Raw genomic sequence first — 12,542 nt, 5'->3', positions numbered from 1 at the left:
GATATTGTCAATAGATTTTCTACACATTTTGAACTTGTGAAATGGGACATTCTGCAATATGAATACATTTACTTTTAGTACTTTAAGTACATTTTGATGCCGATACTTTACAATACAATTCCCTACTTTTACTTGCAACGAAGTAGTTCTAAATTGCATTATTGGTTATTTTACTTAACCCATTCTAGGCGGGAACCCCTTTTGTTTTTTTAACTAAGCATTATGTTATACTTTAGCTATTGAAAAATAGCAGATCTACAAGACTTTTTCTTTTTTTTTCCGACGTCGGGCCAAAATGGGTTAAGTAAAACAATTGAGTACTTTTTCCACCACTGGAGTTCAACATACATAACGGGTTGAACAACTGGGGCGTTCTGACGCGTCGTAGGCTTTGGTTTTGTTTAGAATCTTTCACTGTAGCCCGACACCATTTCCATTTATTTTCACCACATGATTCTGTCTGAAAGATCTGTCAGTGCAGCAGTTTTCTGAAGTTTTCTTGGCTCAGCACGGAATGTGATGTATGATGATGATGATGAATGTATGACGATAAGAACGCCCCTCACTTGTTCACACGAGTTAAATTGCTTTATGGGTATAGCGATTCAGGGGCTGAAGCCAGGCTACAATACCAATGTGAAGCTAAAGTCAGAATTAGAGTCAAAAATCTAAAAGTTTTGCTTCCATCTCATGTCGTTGTAGCCAGTGTTTTTTTTTTGGCAACACATTTTTGTTTTAGTCATATAGTCTCTTGAATAGCTTTCATTTAGTTTTTGTCACATTTTAGTCACCCGGAATGTTTTAGTGTTTCAGTCGACTAAATATCCTAAGATTTTAGTCGACTAAATCTACAATTGATTTAGTCGACTAAAATGTGTTTTGGCGGGCCTTGATGCCGTCGTAATGAAAAGCAATCTACAAGCTCACAATGCGTCGCGCTGCAACACGTTGTGAGCTTAATTGTAGATCTGCTATTTTCAGCATACAGTCTAAAATGACATATACTGGATTACTCTTGTCCACTAGTCCCTTCCTAACATTTTAGTCTAGTTGTTGTTTGATGACAAAATTGACAGTATATTTAGTCTTAGTTTTAGTCACCATGGCTTAGTTTTTATTTAGTCTTTATGTAGTTTCCGTCAGTGAAAGAAATCTAGTCGACGGACATTTTTCGTCATGTTTTTAGTCGACGAAAACAACACTGGTTGTAGCATTTTCATCTCAGGTGAACTTACTGCTCTCCTGGTCCGGAGGCTCGATGTTGTAGCCGTAGCCAATGAGAGTGCGGACAGCGTTGTTGACACTGTCTCGGTTTGTCTTCTTAGTTCGCTCGTCCAGCAGGTTGTAGGGAACCAGACGAGGGTTACGCTTATTGAAGATGTCCTGCACAAAGAAACATTGATTTACAACATTAGTCCTCTGGACGGGAACCCCTTTTGGTGTTTTAAAGCATTATGTTATACTTTAGCTTATTGAAAAATAGCAGATCCACAAGCTACGAGCTTTGTAGGTCTGCTATATTTTGAAAAATCCTGAAAATGTGTCGCATATTCTTTCAGAGCGAACGCTTTTAACTCCCTGGAACAACATATTTTCAAATGGGGGTCGGCGGCCAATTACTGTACATATAATTTTTGGCGTCCCTGACATGAAATATTGAGCACCACTGATGAGGTATTTCAGAAAACTGCCTAAATGGATTAAAGTGAAACATTTTCACCGAAAGCAAGCGGAGCAACATTTCATGCGGGTGTGCAACCAACTGTGCAAAATGTCACTTGAATAGAGCAATGGCAATGTCATTGATGATGCGACCAAAGGTTCCCAGAAAGGACAGAATGCCACTGAACAGTAAACATCCTACTATAATGCGCCAGGTCTCTGCGTACGTGCGTGCGTACGGTTGTAATGCAAGTAACTCGAGAACCGTTTGGCCCACCGACTTCACATTCGACACACACGCTCCACACCCCCACAGGGAGTGCAGTGCCAGGTATCGAGTCGGTCGGACCCACGGTTCTCCAGAACCACCACAAAAGGCTCTGGTCAGGCTCTGCCAGTGGGCCTAATGAGGCCAACTCCTTTCACCTGGGCCAGGCTCTGCCAGTGGGCCTAATGAGGCCAACTCCTTTCACCTGGGCCAGGCTCTGCCAGTGGGCCTAATGAGGCCAACTCCTTTCACCTGGGCCAGGCTCTGCCAGTGGGCCTAATGAGGCCAACTCCTTTGACCTGGGTCAGGCTCTGCCAGTGGGCCTAATGAGGCCAACTCCTTTCACCTGGGCCAGGCTCTGCCAGTGGGCCTAATGAGGCCAACTCCTTTCACCTGTGCAATTTCCAGCCTCTGCCTCAGCCAATTGAGGCTCAACCAATCAGGCTCTGCCAGTGGGCACAGGCACATACACAGATCTCCATGTGGGAAACCATGGGTGCTATGACAACGTATATCATCAGGTTCCCAAGTTGTGCACCGTTCCCAAGCAGGCCGGTATGGCCGACTGTGAACGGGCACGTACACTATATGTCTAGTCTAAATCATTCCCAGAGACGTGCGTGGACATTATTATTTGACCTGCACAATGCTGTAGGTCCACCCTTGCTTCACGCGGTCCCGGGCCCACACGTTGTGCCCGTTCTCCGCCAGCTTCTCCACCAGCTGGTTCTGATTGGGGGTCAGCTTGACATGGTTCAGGTCCAGCGGGGCGGGCTTGTATCCGTTGATCATCATGTGGCTGCAGGGGAGAGGCGAGCGCAGCAACGTTACGGAAACAGGCAGTGAGCGTCACGTTATGCTTTAGCTATTGAAAAATAGCAGATCTACAAGCTCATAGCGCGGCACTCAGTGCCGCGCTATGAGCTTGTAGATCTGCTATTTTTGAAAAATCGTGAAAATGTGCCTGAAATCTTTGAATATATATTGTTACGGAGCGAGTTTTTAACTCAAATCTTTGCTACCCGTATTTTCAGACGGGGGGTCGGCGGCCAATGTCATATATATATTTGGGGTTCCTTGACATGAATATGTTGAGAACCACTGACTTAGAAACATGAGGTTTTAGACGACATTAGAATCGTTCCCACTTCCCAGGTCTAAATGGGTTAAGTAAAAGTACCAATACTGCAATACAGAAGTACTCCATTACAAGTAAAAGTCCGGAATTTCAGAATGCACATGGGCAGAGATTAAAACAGGGTGCATTTCGCATCCCAAAACGCAGTTTATAGTTAAGTTATAGTTAATAAAACAACGACCTCTGCATCCACGGGATGCACTACTGTACAACTGTACAGTTTTTTTTATTCTAGTTTATTTTGCAAGCTTTAGTTATAATAATCATTTCTTCTTCCGTTTTCTACATAAACATAACATTATAACCATATAAAATGAAACGGGAGTTAAATGCTGCAATTTGTAAAAAATGGCAAAAAGTGTGACTCGTCTAAAAGACCTTCCCTGCATCCCGGGACTCATTACATTACATCACTGCTTGGGTAAAAGTAGAAAAAGTATCGGTAATCAACATGTAGAGTACTTAACCCATTTTGGGGCGGGAACCCCTTTTGGTGTTAGCATTATGCTATGCTTTAGCTATTGAAAAATAGCAGATCTACAAGCTCATAGCGCGTGGCGCGCTACGAGCTTGCAGGTCTGCTATTTTTGAAAAATCAAAGAACGACTGACATAGAAACATGGCTTTTTTCAGAAAACGGTCATTTTCAAACAGACATTAGAAGTAAATGTACTGGATGGTTGGTACACTATCGACAAATAAATCTTTACAAAAATAGAAATTGCCGTACGTCTTGGGCATCTTGACGTTCTTGAGGTTCTCCTCTGCTTTCTCATCGCCCATACCCACGTGGCAGCCCAGGGCCAGCAGAGTCCTGTGGGATACAAGCAGAGACACAGTCACAATTAAGCAATATTACACCAGAGGGTGTTGTTTAACCTGATTATTGCCACGACAGTGATGCGGTAGGGGAACGAGACGAAGTCGAGTTCCGTAAGCATCACTGATGTAGTCACTACGACCACAAATGTCCAAAGAACCTAGCTAGCCTAGCCACTGAGTTTGCTAGCGCTCTGAGAGAACAGAGCAGCTGAATTATTTGTTTTGATTAGGACATGGTGCTGGTTAAACCACCGGCTAGAAGGCTGTTTCAACCAATCAGATTGCTGATTACAACGACCTGTTGTAGAATATGGCATTAAGCAACTATAGTCGACTGTTCAACTACAAATACATCATACATAAATACTGAAACTAGATATAATCACCAAGGAAAGTTTATGCATGCACTGTGTACTATGTAAACACTTCCGAAAATACCGGTCCGAAATTCCCAGTCACTGTGCCCAAAGAGAGGGTCGAGTTAGAGTTAGACTAGTCTCTAGACCAGAGGTGGGCAACTTTGATGATGGAGAAGGACACTTATATTTCCACACTCACTCCAGAGGGGGGGGGGGGGGGGGGGGGGGGCATTGCATATTACTGTCTTAGGAAAAATAGCCGACCGAAAAAAGGTCATTCAAAATTTGACAAACAATCAATCAATCAAATCGATCAATATATCACTTCTTAAATTAAACAGGTTGAGAATCACTGCCTATAGCATTGTAAACCGTTTCTCACAAAGACTCACTTGAGGGTCTCCGCAGACATCTGGAGGTTGTAGTTCCTCTCGGGCTCAGGGAGGCTCTGGAAGTCCACCAGGCAGGGATGGAGCTTCTTGTTGTCGTCCCTGAACTGTTAGGAGAACATACACGGACACTTATAGGCTACTCATTCCAGCAACTGACAATAACAGCAGATCTACAAGCTCATAGCGCACCACCAAGTGGTGCGCTACGAGCTTGTAGGTCTGCTATTTATTTTTTTTAATTGAAGAACGACTGACAGGATCTGATCTCAGGTCAGAATGGGTTCATCTTTATAGCGTCATCTACTCACCGATCCATAGGTCCAGCCCTGCTCGATGCGCGTGCAGGCCCACAGCTCGTGGATGTTCTCCGCCAACTTCTCCCGGATACGCTCCAGATGGGGCGGCAACACGATCTATAAACGGCACAGAGCAACAGCACACTAGGGCATTCACTTCTGGGCATTTTTTACTAGTTGACTAGTTTACTAGTCGACTAGTTGTTTAACTACCTAGTATGTAAAAAAAAAAACTAACTATAATCTACCTGATCTTGAGGCCTACAAAATCGGGATTTTAATTATTTTTTTTCATCAACTACTCAACTAGTACCAACAAGTGGCGAGTGGCGCGCTACGAGCTTGTAGGTCTGCTATTTTCTTTTTTTGTTGTTGTACCTGCACCATGTCCACAGGGCAGGGCGTGAAGGACGTATTTACTTAACCCATTTTAGGCCGGGAACCCCTTTTCGTGTTAGCATTATGCTATGCTTTAGATATTGAAAAATAGTTTTGTTGTACCTGCACCGTGTCCACGGGGCAGGGCGTGAAGGACGTGTGCGTCAGGGACTGCGTGGGACCCAGCAGGTTGCGGACGCCCTCGAAGTCGTGCTTGTACTCCTTGATGGGCTCGATGCGCATCCTGTCCTTGGGCAGCAGGGCCTCGTAGCACGGGGCGTAGCCGGGAGGGGGCAGGAACTTGAAGTCTCCGTGACGGCCGCCCAGAAGGAAGCGAGCCCTGACAAAGCAAAGCAAAGCAAAGTTACCATGTTTACCCAGGGTAACTGGACTAAGCTCAAGGACTTGTTTACAGCCAGGCCCTGCTCATAGAACATTTCATGGTAGAGGTTCAATGCCTTACTCAAGGGCACTTCAACGGTGGAAACCGTTCGGCCACCGCTGCCCCACGGGGTGAAGAAGAACGAACGGTGTTGTTTTTTCGTCGAGTGAAGCTATGACGAAAAATGTTCGTCGACTATAACTGTTTTCCACTGATGAAAACTAAATGGAGACGTAATGAAACTATAAGCTATGATGACTAAAACTAAGACTAAATATATATTGAAAATGTCATCAACAAGTAAAAACTAGACTAAAATGTTGGGAAGGGACTAGTGGACAAGAGATCCAGTATAAGTCATTTTACACTTGGTTGCATGCTGAAAATAGCCGATCTACAAGCGCACAACGTGTCACAGCGCGACGCGTTGTGCGCTTGTAGATGTAAGAACAGTCATTACGACGGCATCAAGGCCCGCCGAAATACATTTTAGTCGACTAAATCACCAGTAGATTTCACCAGTAGATTTAATCATATGATATTTAGTCGACTAAAACTAGACTAACACTAAAACATTACAGGTGACTAAAATGTGACTAAAAACTCAAATGAAAACCATTCAAGAGAGTATAAGAGACTACGACTAAAAAAACGAAAAATCTAAATTTGCTGCCAAAAAAACAAAAACATCACTGCGTGCGTGGAGTGAAGGCCCTTCTTTTACTTACTTGATCCCGGCCGAGAAGCTGATGACGGGGAAGAAGAGCCCGTCCACGTTGAAGTTCTCGAACATGCCCTGCACGGGGTGGCCGTTGATGCGGAAGGAGATGCTGGGCACGCTCAGGTCCAGGCAGCACGACACCACGTCGTCCGCCGCCAGCGTGTGGGCGCCGGGGGACGCCACCTGGCGAGGGACGGTGCCTGTGGTGGTGGGGCACAAGAAGGGTACAGTATTTGGCAAAATGTCGTTTTTATGTGGGCGCCAGTGCATTAACCCATTCTGACCTGAGATCAGATTCAAAAAAATGTCTTCCACATCCTGACAGTTTTATGAAAAAGATACGTTTCTGTGTCAGTCGTTCTTCGATTTTTCAAAAATAGCAGACCTACAAGCTCATAGCGCGCCACTCGGTGGCGCGCTATGAGCTTGTAGATCTGCTATTTTTCAATAGCTAAAGCGTAACATAACGCTAACACCAAAAGGGGTTCCCGCCCCAAAATGGGTTAAGTATGCCTGGTTTGCCTGGTGGGTGGTGATGGTTGGTGATCCACCTGAACTGAAGCCACACCCACAGCTGTAGTTAAAGGGGGAGGGGTTAGGGGAGGGGCTGACAATGTGATGTCACTATATTATTATTATTATTATTATTATTATTATACATTGCACATAAAAAGGACTCCAGGGTGTCACCTCATAGACACATGAAAAATCGTGGCACTCCATCTTCTATCTTTAAACATATGCAGTCTAGCCTGAAAGACGACCGTAAATTGTCGGCATTCAACCTGTTTTAAGTGCAAATTGTGAGTGCGTTTTTTTCCCCACCACCGCCGCCGTATACCGTACCTGACCACAGATGGAGCCCGTCGTAGCCGTAGGAGTAGAGGTCGTCGCCCACGCCGTTGCCTCCCCAGCCCTCTCCTCCTCCCGGGTAGGGGCTGTAGCCCTCCGTCAGGGCCCAGCCCACGCGCAGGTGCGTGGCCTGCGCCGTGACGAAGGCCTCCACGTTGTCCACCATCACCTCGAAGTACCACTTCTTGTACTGCGTGGAGCCTTCGCACGTGCCCAGGAAGATGTTGGGCCTCACGCTGGGAAGGACGAGGGAAAAACACAAGATGGAGGAGAAGCCGTTAGAGCTGTAGTTGATATACGAAGACGTCATTAAGTGTGGTTGCCCTATTAACCCATTTTTGGGGGCGGGAACCCCTTTTTGGTGTTTTAAAGCATTTTGTTATGCTTTAGCTGTTGAAAAATTGCAGATATGCAAGCTCATAGCGCGGCACCGAGCTTGTAGGTCTGCTATTTTTTGAAAAATCGTGAAAAATGTGGCGCAAATCTTTGAATATATATTCTTTCACAGCGAACGTTTTAACTCAAATCTTTGCTTCTGGAGGGGTCCATATTTTCAGATGGGGGGTCGACAGCCAAATACAGATAATTCTGGGGGTCCTTGACGTGAAAAAGGTTGAGAACCACTGAATAGAAATATGGGTTGTCACTGTCGCTGTGTTTATGGCAAAATCTCGAATTCAGAAAACCATATGGGTTTGCCAGGCCATGCACTGTATGTCTGTGGGAATGGGAATTGTATAGGAACACCGACAATTTTCTCTGCCAAATAGTACAGTAGATTTTATCCTAATATTGTTGCTCGGGACTTAAGGGTACATCAGGGAAAAGACCAGGAACTGCTGCTGGATTCTGTTTTTCGACTAACTGTATGCTGCCCTCTGGTTTAACCCCGGAAGTGCAAATACCTGGTTACGTAGTTCACGATGGCGGTCTGCAGCAGAAGGTCGCGGCCCGGAAGCAGATTTTCCGTGATGAGGTTCTGATTGGACCTCACAGCCACACCGTTACACACACACAGAGAGCGCAGCACGTCCAACACCTATAGGAGGAGAGAGAGAGAGCGAGAGAGAGAGAGAGAGAGAGAGATGGTGTCCGACTGCATGAGCACACACAGTTTGCCAACCTTCAAGGACAACTTTAGTTTTTTTCAAAAGGTTCATGTTTTAGGTTGTCATTAGAGAAAGTAAAAGATGAGTGTTAAATCTTTTTCATTTGCTGCTTTCTTTCATTTTAGGGATTGTAGCTGTTTTTGACAGGGGGGCTAAATATGTATTTTTTTTACAAAATGTTTTAGCGATTTTTATTTATTTTATTATTTACTATAGTCCTACTAGACCCCAAGAAATTATATTTGACCACAAAAGATCACGGGATCTACTGAATGTGTCAAACTGACATATTGAGCCTACGATACACAGTGTGGCTTTCCCCCAGTAGGCTACCTTCACATTCAGTAGATCCTGTGATCTTTTGTGGCCAGATGTAATTTATTAGGGTCTAGTAGGACTATAGCAAATAATAAAAATAATAAATTGCCATAATATTTTGTAAATAAAGACGTTGCCCCCCCTGTCAAAAATAGCTAAAACAAAAGACAAGCAGCAAATGAAAAAAAAAGCAACACTCATCTTTTACTTTCTCTAATAACAAACTAAAACATGAACCCTGGTTGAAAAAAAACTAAAGTTGTCCTTGAAGGTTGATGACGTGTCATATGACACACAGTATGAAACACCTTAAAGGTCCTTTCAAACAGTGGCACTGCAAAAAGCACATTCCTGGCTATGAATTATTTTACTCGGCTTTGAAATGTACCACATTTTGATTGTGTGTGTTGTGTGTGTCCGACTGTTCTGTCCTACAACAAAAGACAAACCTTGTGTGTGTGTGTCTGACTGTTCTGTCCTATAACAAAAGACAAACCTTGTGTGTGTGTGTGTGTGTGTGTGTGTGTGTGTGTGTGTGTGTGTGTGTGTGTGTGTGTGTGTGTGTGTGTGTGTGAGGGTGTGTGTGTGTGTGTGTGTGTGTGTGTGTGTGTGTGTGTGTCTGACTGTTCGTCCTACAACAAAAGACAAACCTTGTGGTTGCGGCCATGCTTGTCCAGCAGAGAGATGATGGACTTGATGTGGTTTTCCTGGATGATGTTGAGGACTTCAGGACTCTCGATCAGCACACAGTAGAGCACCTCCAGGATACCTGAAACATTCCAACAACAACGTTTAGTACCACCCATTGCTTTATTATTATTCACCAATGTTGAATTACACACATTGTTTGTTCGTTTGTGACGTTTGTTTGGATTAACTGGGTCAATGTTAACCCATTTAGACCCCGAGAACGATTCTACAAATGTCTATACTAAATCCTGAGAGTTCTCTGAAAAACCTATGATTCTATGTCATGGACCCCCAAAAATATATGTAATTGGCCGCCGACCCCCATCTGAAAATATGTTATTCCAGGGACCCCCCCCCCTCAGAAGCAAAGATTTGAGTTAAAAACGTTCACTTGTTTTCACGCGGATTTGTGCCACATTTTCAAAAAAATTTATAGCGCTATAGGTCTGCTATTTTTCGAAAAATCGTGAAAATGCGGCACAGATCTTTGAATATATATTCTTTCAGAAGACTTTTAATTTTTATTCAGGCCTAAATGTGACTGTGAGGACGTCCAGTACCTGAGGAGGCCTCCAGACGGTCCAGCTTGCTGACCAGCCAGTCCAGGTTGTCACAGAACAGAGCACAGTTGGAACGGTTCCCTCGGATCAGAGAGGCTGTGGGTTGGAGAGGAGACACACGTTTGAGTCATTCTAATGACACTTATAATGCTGGCAGTATTTTAAACTGTTGGGAGAAGAAGGCATCAACATAAGTGTGTTGATGTGTAATGTGTGGTCGCACTAGACAGCATAAAGTGATACATTTTGCATCCATGCAGTTTGTCTTTGCACACGTGTTTCGTGTATAGCGAATATTTCCAATCTCCCAAGCTCACACAACATGCCGCTGGTATAGATCTGATAGTCTCACAATTGTGACCAGATTTGACGGAGGGGCTGCCATCGTGCAGCCTCCAGCTTTTCACCAGGAGGAGAAAAACTGAAATTATTTCTTTTTTTTTAATCCAAAATGAGATAATAGCACAGGCAGACTCCTCACATAACTAGAGCATCTCAAATAAATGTCAGAGCTGAAATCGACATGAAATAAATGCTTATCCATGTACCGTCGTTGGGTGTATGTTAGAGTCCACAGAAGTTAACTTTTCAAGCCTGTTTTCTGCAAGACATCACTCTATAAGCCATATCTCTGAAACTGGTGGGTCAAACTACCAATATGTCAGAAGTTTGAAGCTATGATTCCATGCTTTCATATGACATGAAAAAAAACGAAAATGTAAAAAACTCTGGTCACAATTTCACTTTTTGAAGATTTTTCTATATTTTGGCCCAATGAGGACATGCCCAAAATAGGGAACCCCAGCTGGCTGAAAGTGGCTAATGAATACATCATGTTGGGCAGTTTGCGCATCGCTGGCAAAGTGAACCGCACGTAATGAAGTATAGTTAAGAACTGGGGAACGGCCTATCGACAGATGGTGTTGGAGGAGGAGGACATGCTGGTTGAAAAGACCCTCAGCTCTGAACTCGGTAGAATCTGCACCTGGCTCGCTGATAACAAACTATCCTTACACCTGGGAAAAACTGAATCCATCCTCTTCGGATCAAATAGTAAACTCAGCAAGGCAGATGGCTTCTTGGTTAGAGTGGGTGACAATATTATCACACGAAAAGATGAAATTACCTACCTAGGTTCCATCCTGGAGGCCAATCTTTCCGGTGATAAAATGGCCACCAACGTAATCAAAAAAGTCAATCAAAGAACAAGATTCCTTTACAGGATCTCCTCACTGGTCAGCAAAAACACCTTGAAGACCTTAACAGGAGCCCTCGTACAAGGTTTCTTTGACTATGCATCCACCTCTTGGTACCACAGCACCTCAAAGGCCCTTAAAACAAGGCTCCAGACCTCTCAAAACAAACTGGTCAGGCTCCTACTTGGCCTCACCCCCCGAACCCACCTCACCCCTGCCCACTTTGACAGGCTGGGATGGCTTAGGGTCGACGACAGAGTACAGCATCTTGCAATGGGTCTGGTCCACAAGATTCGATACACCACCAAGATACCCATGTACCTGTCTAAATACTTCCTTAATGTAAACGAAGTCCACACCCACAACACCAGAGGGAGTGCAACAAACCATGTACAACCCAGATTCGGCACAAACAAGGGACTAAATTCTTTTCGCTCCTATGCCACCAAAATGTGGAACGCCCTACCAACAGTCATTAAGACATGTGAATCCCTTGACTCCTTCAAAACCGCTCTCAAAGGGCACCTACGGATGGCTGCAATTCGAAACTGGCCTCTGTAAAATCTGAATCCCCCCCACCCCCCCACCCCATTTTCCCTCACTGTATATAGTATCTTTTCCCTTTTTTGCTTCCCATATGATGAATTCCTGTTCTGTTCTTTACCTACAGAGAAATGTCTATTTGTATGTCTCTAAATGTTTGTATGTCTTTAAATGTTTTGATGAATTGAACAATGTGGACCCTGTTGTAAACAAGTGTAATGCTTAATTGGGTCGTCCACTCACAGTTGACAGTCTTTGTATTGAGTTTGTGCTTAAAATGTACTGTAAATTCTACAAACTGTTAATAAAGATTTCAATCAATCAATCAAAATGCTTCTAGTTTCTCTCTTTAGACTTTAGGGGGACAGCTGGACAGAGAAGAGAAGAGAAGGGGACGACCTCCTTACCGAGCAGCTCGTAGAGGAGGTTGACGATCTCCTTCCAGGACTCTCCGGCGTCCTCTCCGGCCACCTCCGAGAAGTGGGCGGCCGTGTTGTAGACGTTCAGCCGGTCCACGCACTCCAGCACGATGGTGATCATGCCCTGACGACATCCAAAACAAGGGAGAAGGAATGGTCAGCTTGTGTGTAGTTTTACTTATAGATGGAGTGCCACAATCTTTGTATTTTTCCAGTTTTTCATGTGTCTATGAGCTGACAGTATACTTCATTAGACACCCTGGAGTTGTTTTTATGTGCAATGGTGTATTAACTTTGTATTTAGGGTTTCTTCCTGGAGGCTGAACCCTTGACAGTCAAACGGGCCAATGAAATAAACAGTAATATAGTGACATCACATTACCAGCCCCTCCCCTAACCCCTCCCCCTTTATCATACAACTACAGCTGTGGGTGCGG

The 12,542-nt window shown here is 44.3% G+C and overlaps 1 protein-coding gene across 2 annotated transcripts in view; it reads right to left on the bottom strand.

Moving 5' to 3' along the window:
- Positions 1-12,542, bottom strand: part of ryr1b (ryanodine receptor 1b (skeletal)) — a 142,662-nt gene that overhangs the window by 103,957 nt on the left and 26,163 nt on the right. For both annotated transcript variants that reach the window (XM_083773529.1, XM_083773530.1), the window contains exons 14-25: positions 12,094-12,229; positions 9,948-10,043; positions 9,348-9,466; positions 8,176-8,309; positions 7,265-7,506; positions 6,426-6,618; positions 5,439-5,655; positions 4,950-5,054; positions 4,642-4,745; positions 3,799-3,882; positions 2,570-2,729; positions 1,236-1,383 (exon numbers count right to left, since the gene is read on the bottom strand). In XM_083773529.1, the coding sequence (XP_083629655.1) occupies positions 1,236-1,383; positions 2,570-2,729; positions 3,799-3,882; positions 4,642-4,745; positions 4,950-5,054; positions 5,439-5,655; positions 6,426-6,618; positions 7,265-7,506; positions 8,176-8,309; positions 9,348-9,466; positions 9,948-10,043; positions 12,094-12,229 (1,738 nt within the window). The remainder of the gene's footprint in view (positions 1-1,235; positions 1,384-2,569; positions 2,730-3,798; positions 3,883-4,641; positions 4,746-4,949; positions 5,055-5,438; positions 5,656-6,425; positions 6,619-7,264; positions 7,507-8,175; positions 8,310-9,347; positions 9,467-9,947; positions 10,044-12,093; positions 12,230-12,542) is intronic.

The sequence above is a fragment of the Protomyctophum parallelum genome (genome assembly GCF_964188405.1).
Source record: "Protomyctophum parallelum genome assembly, chromosome: 9".
Classification (NCBI taxonomy): Eukaryota; Metazoa; Chordata; class Actinopteri; order Myctophiformes; family Myctophidae; genus Protomyctophum; species Protomyctophum parallelum.
This window is presented reverse-complemented; position numbering and strand designations above follow the sequence as displayed.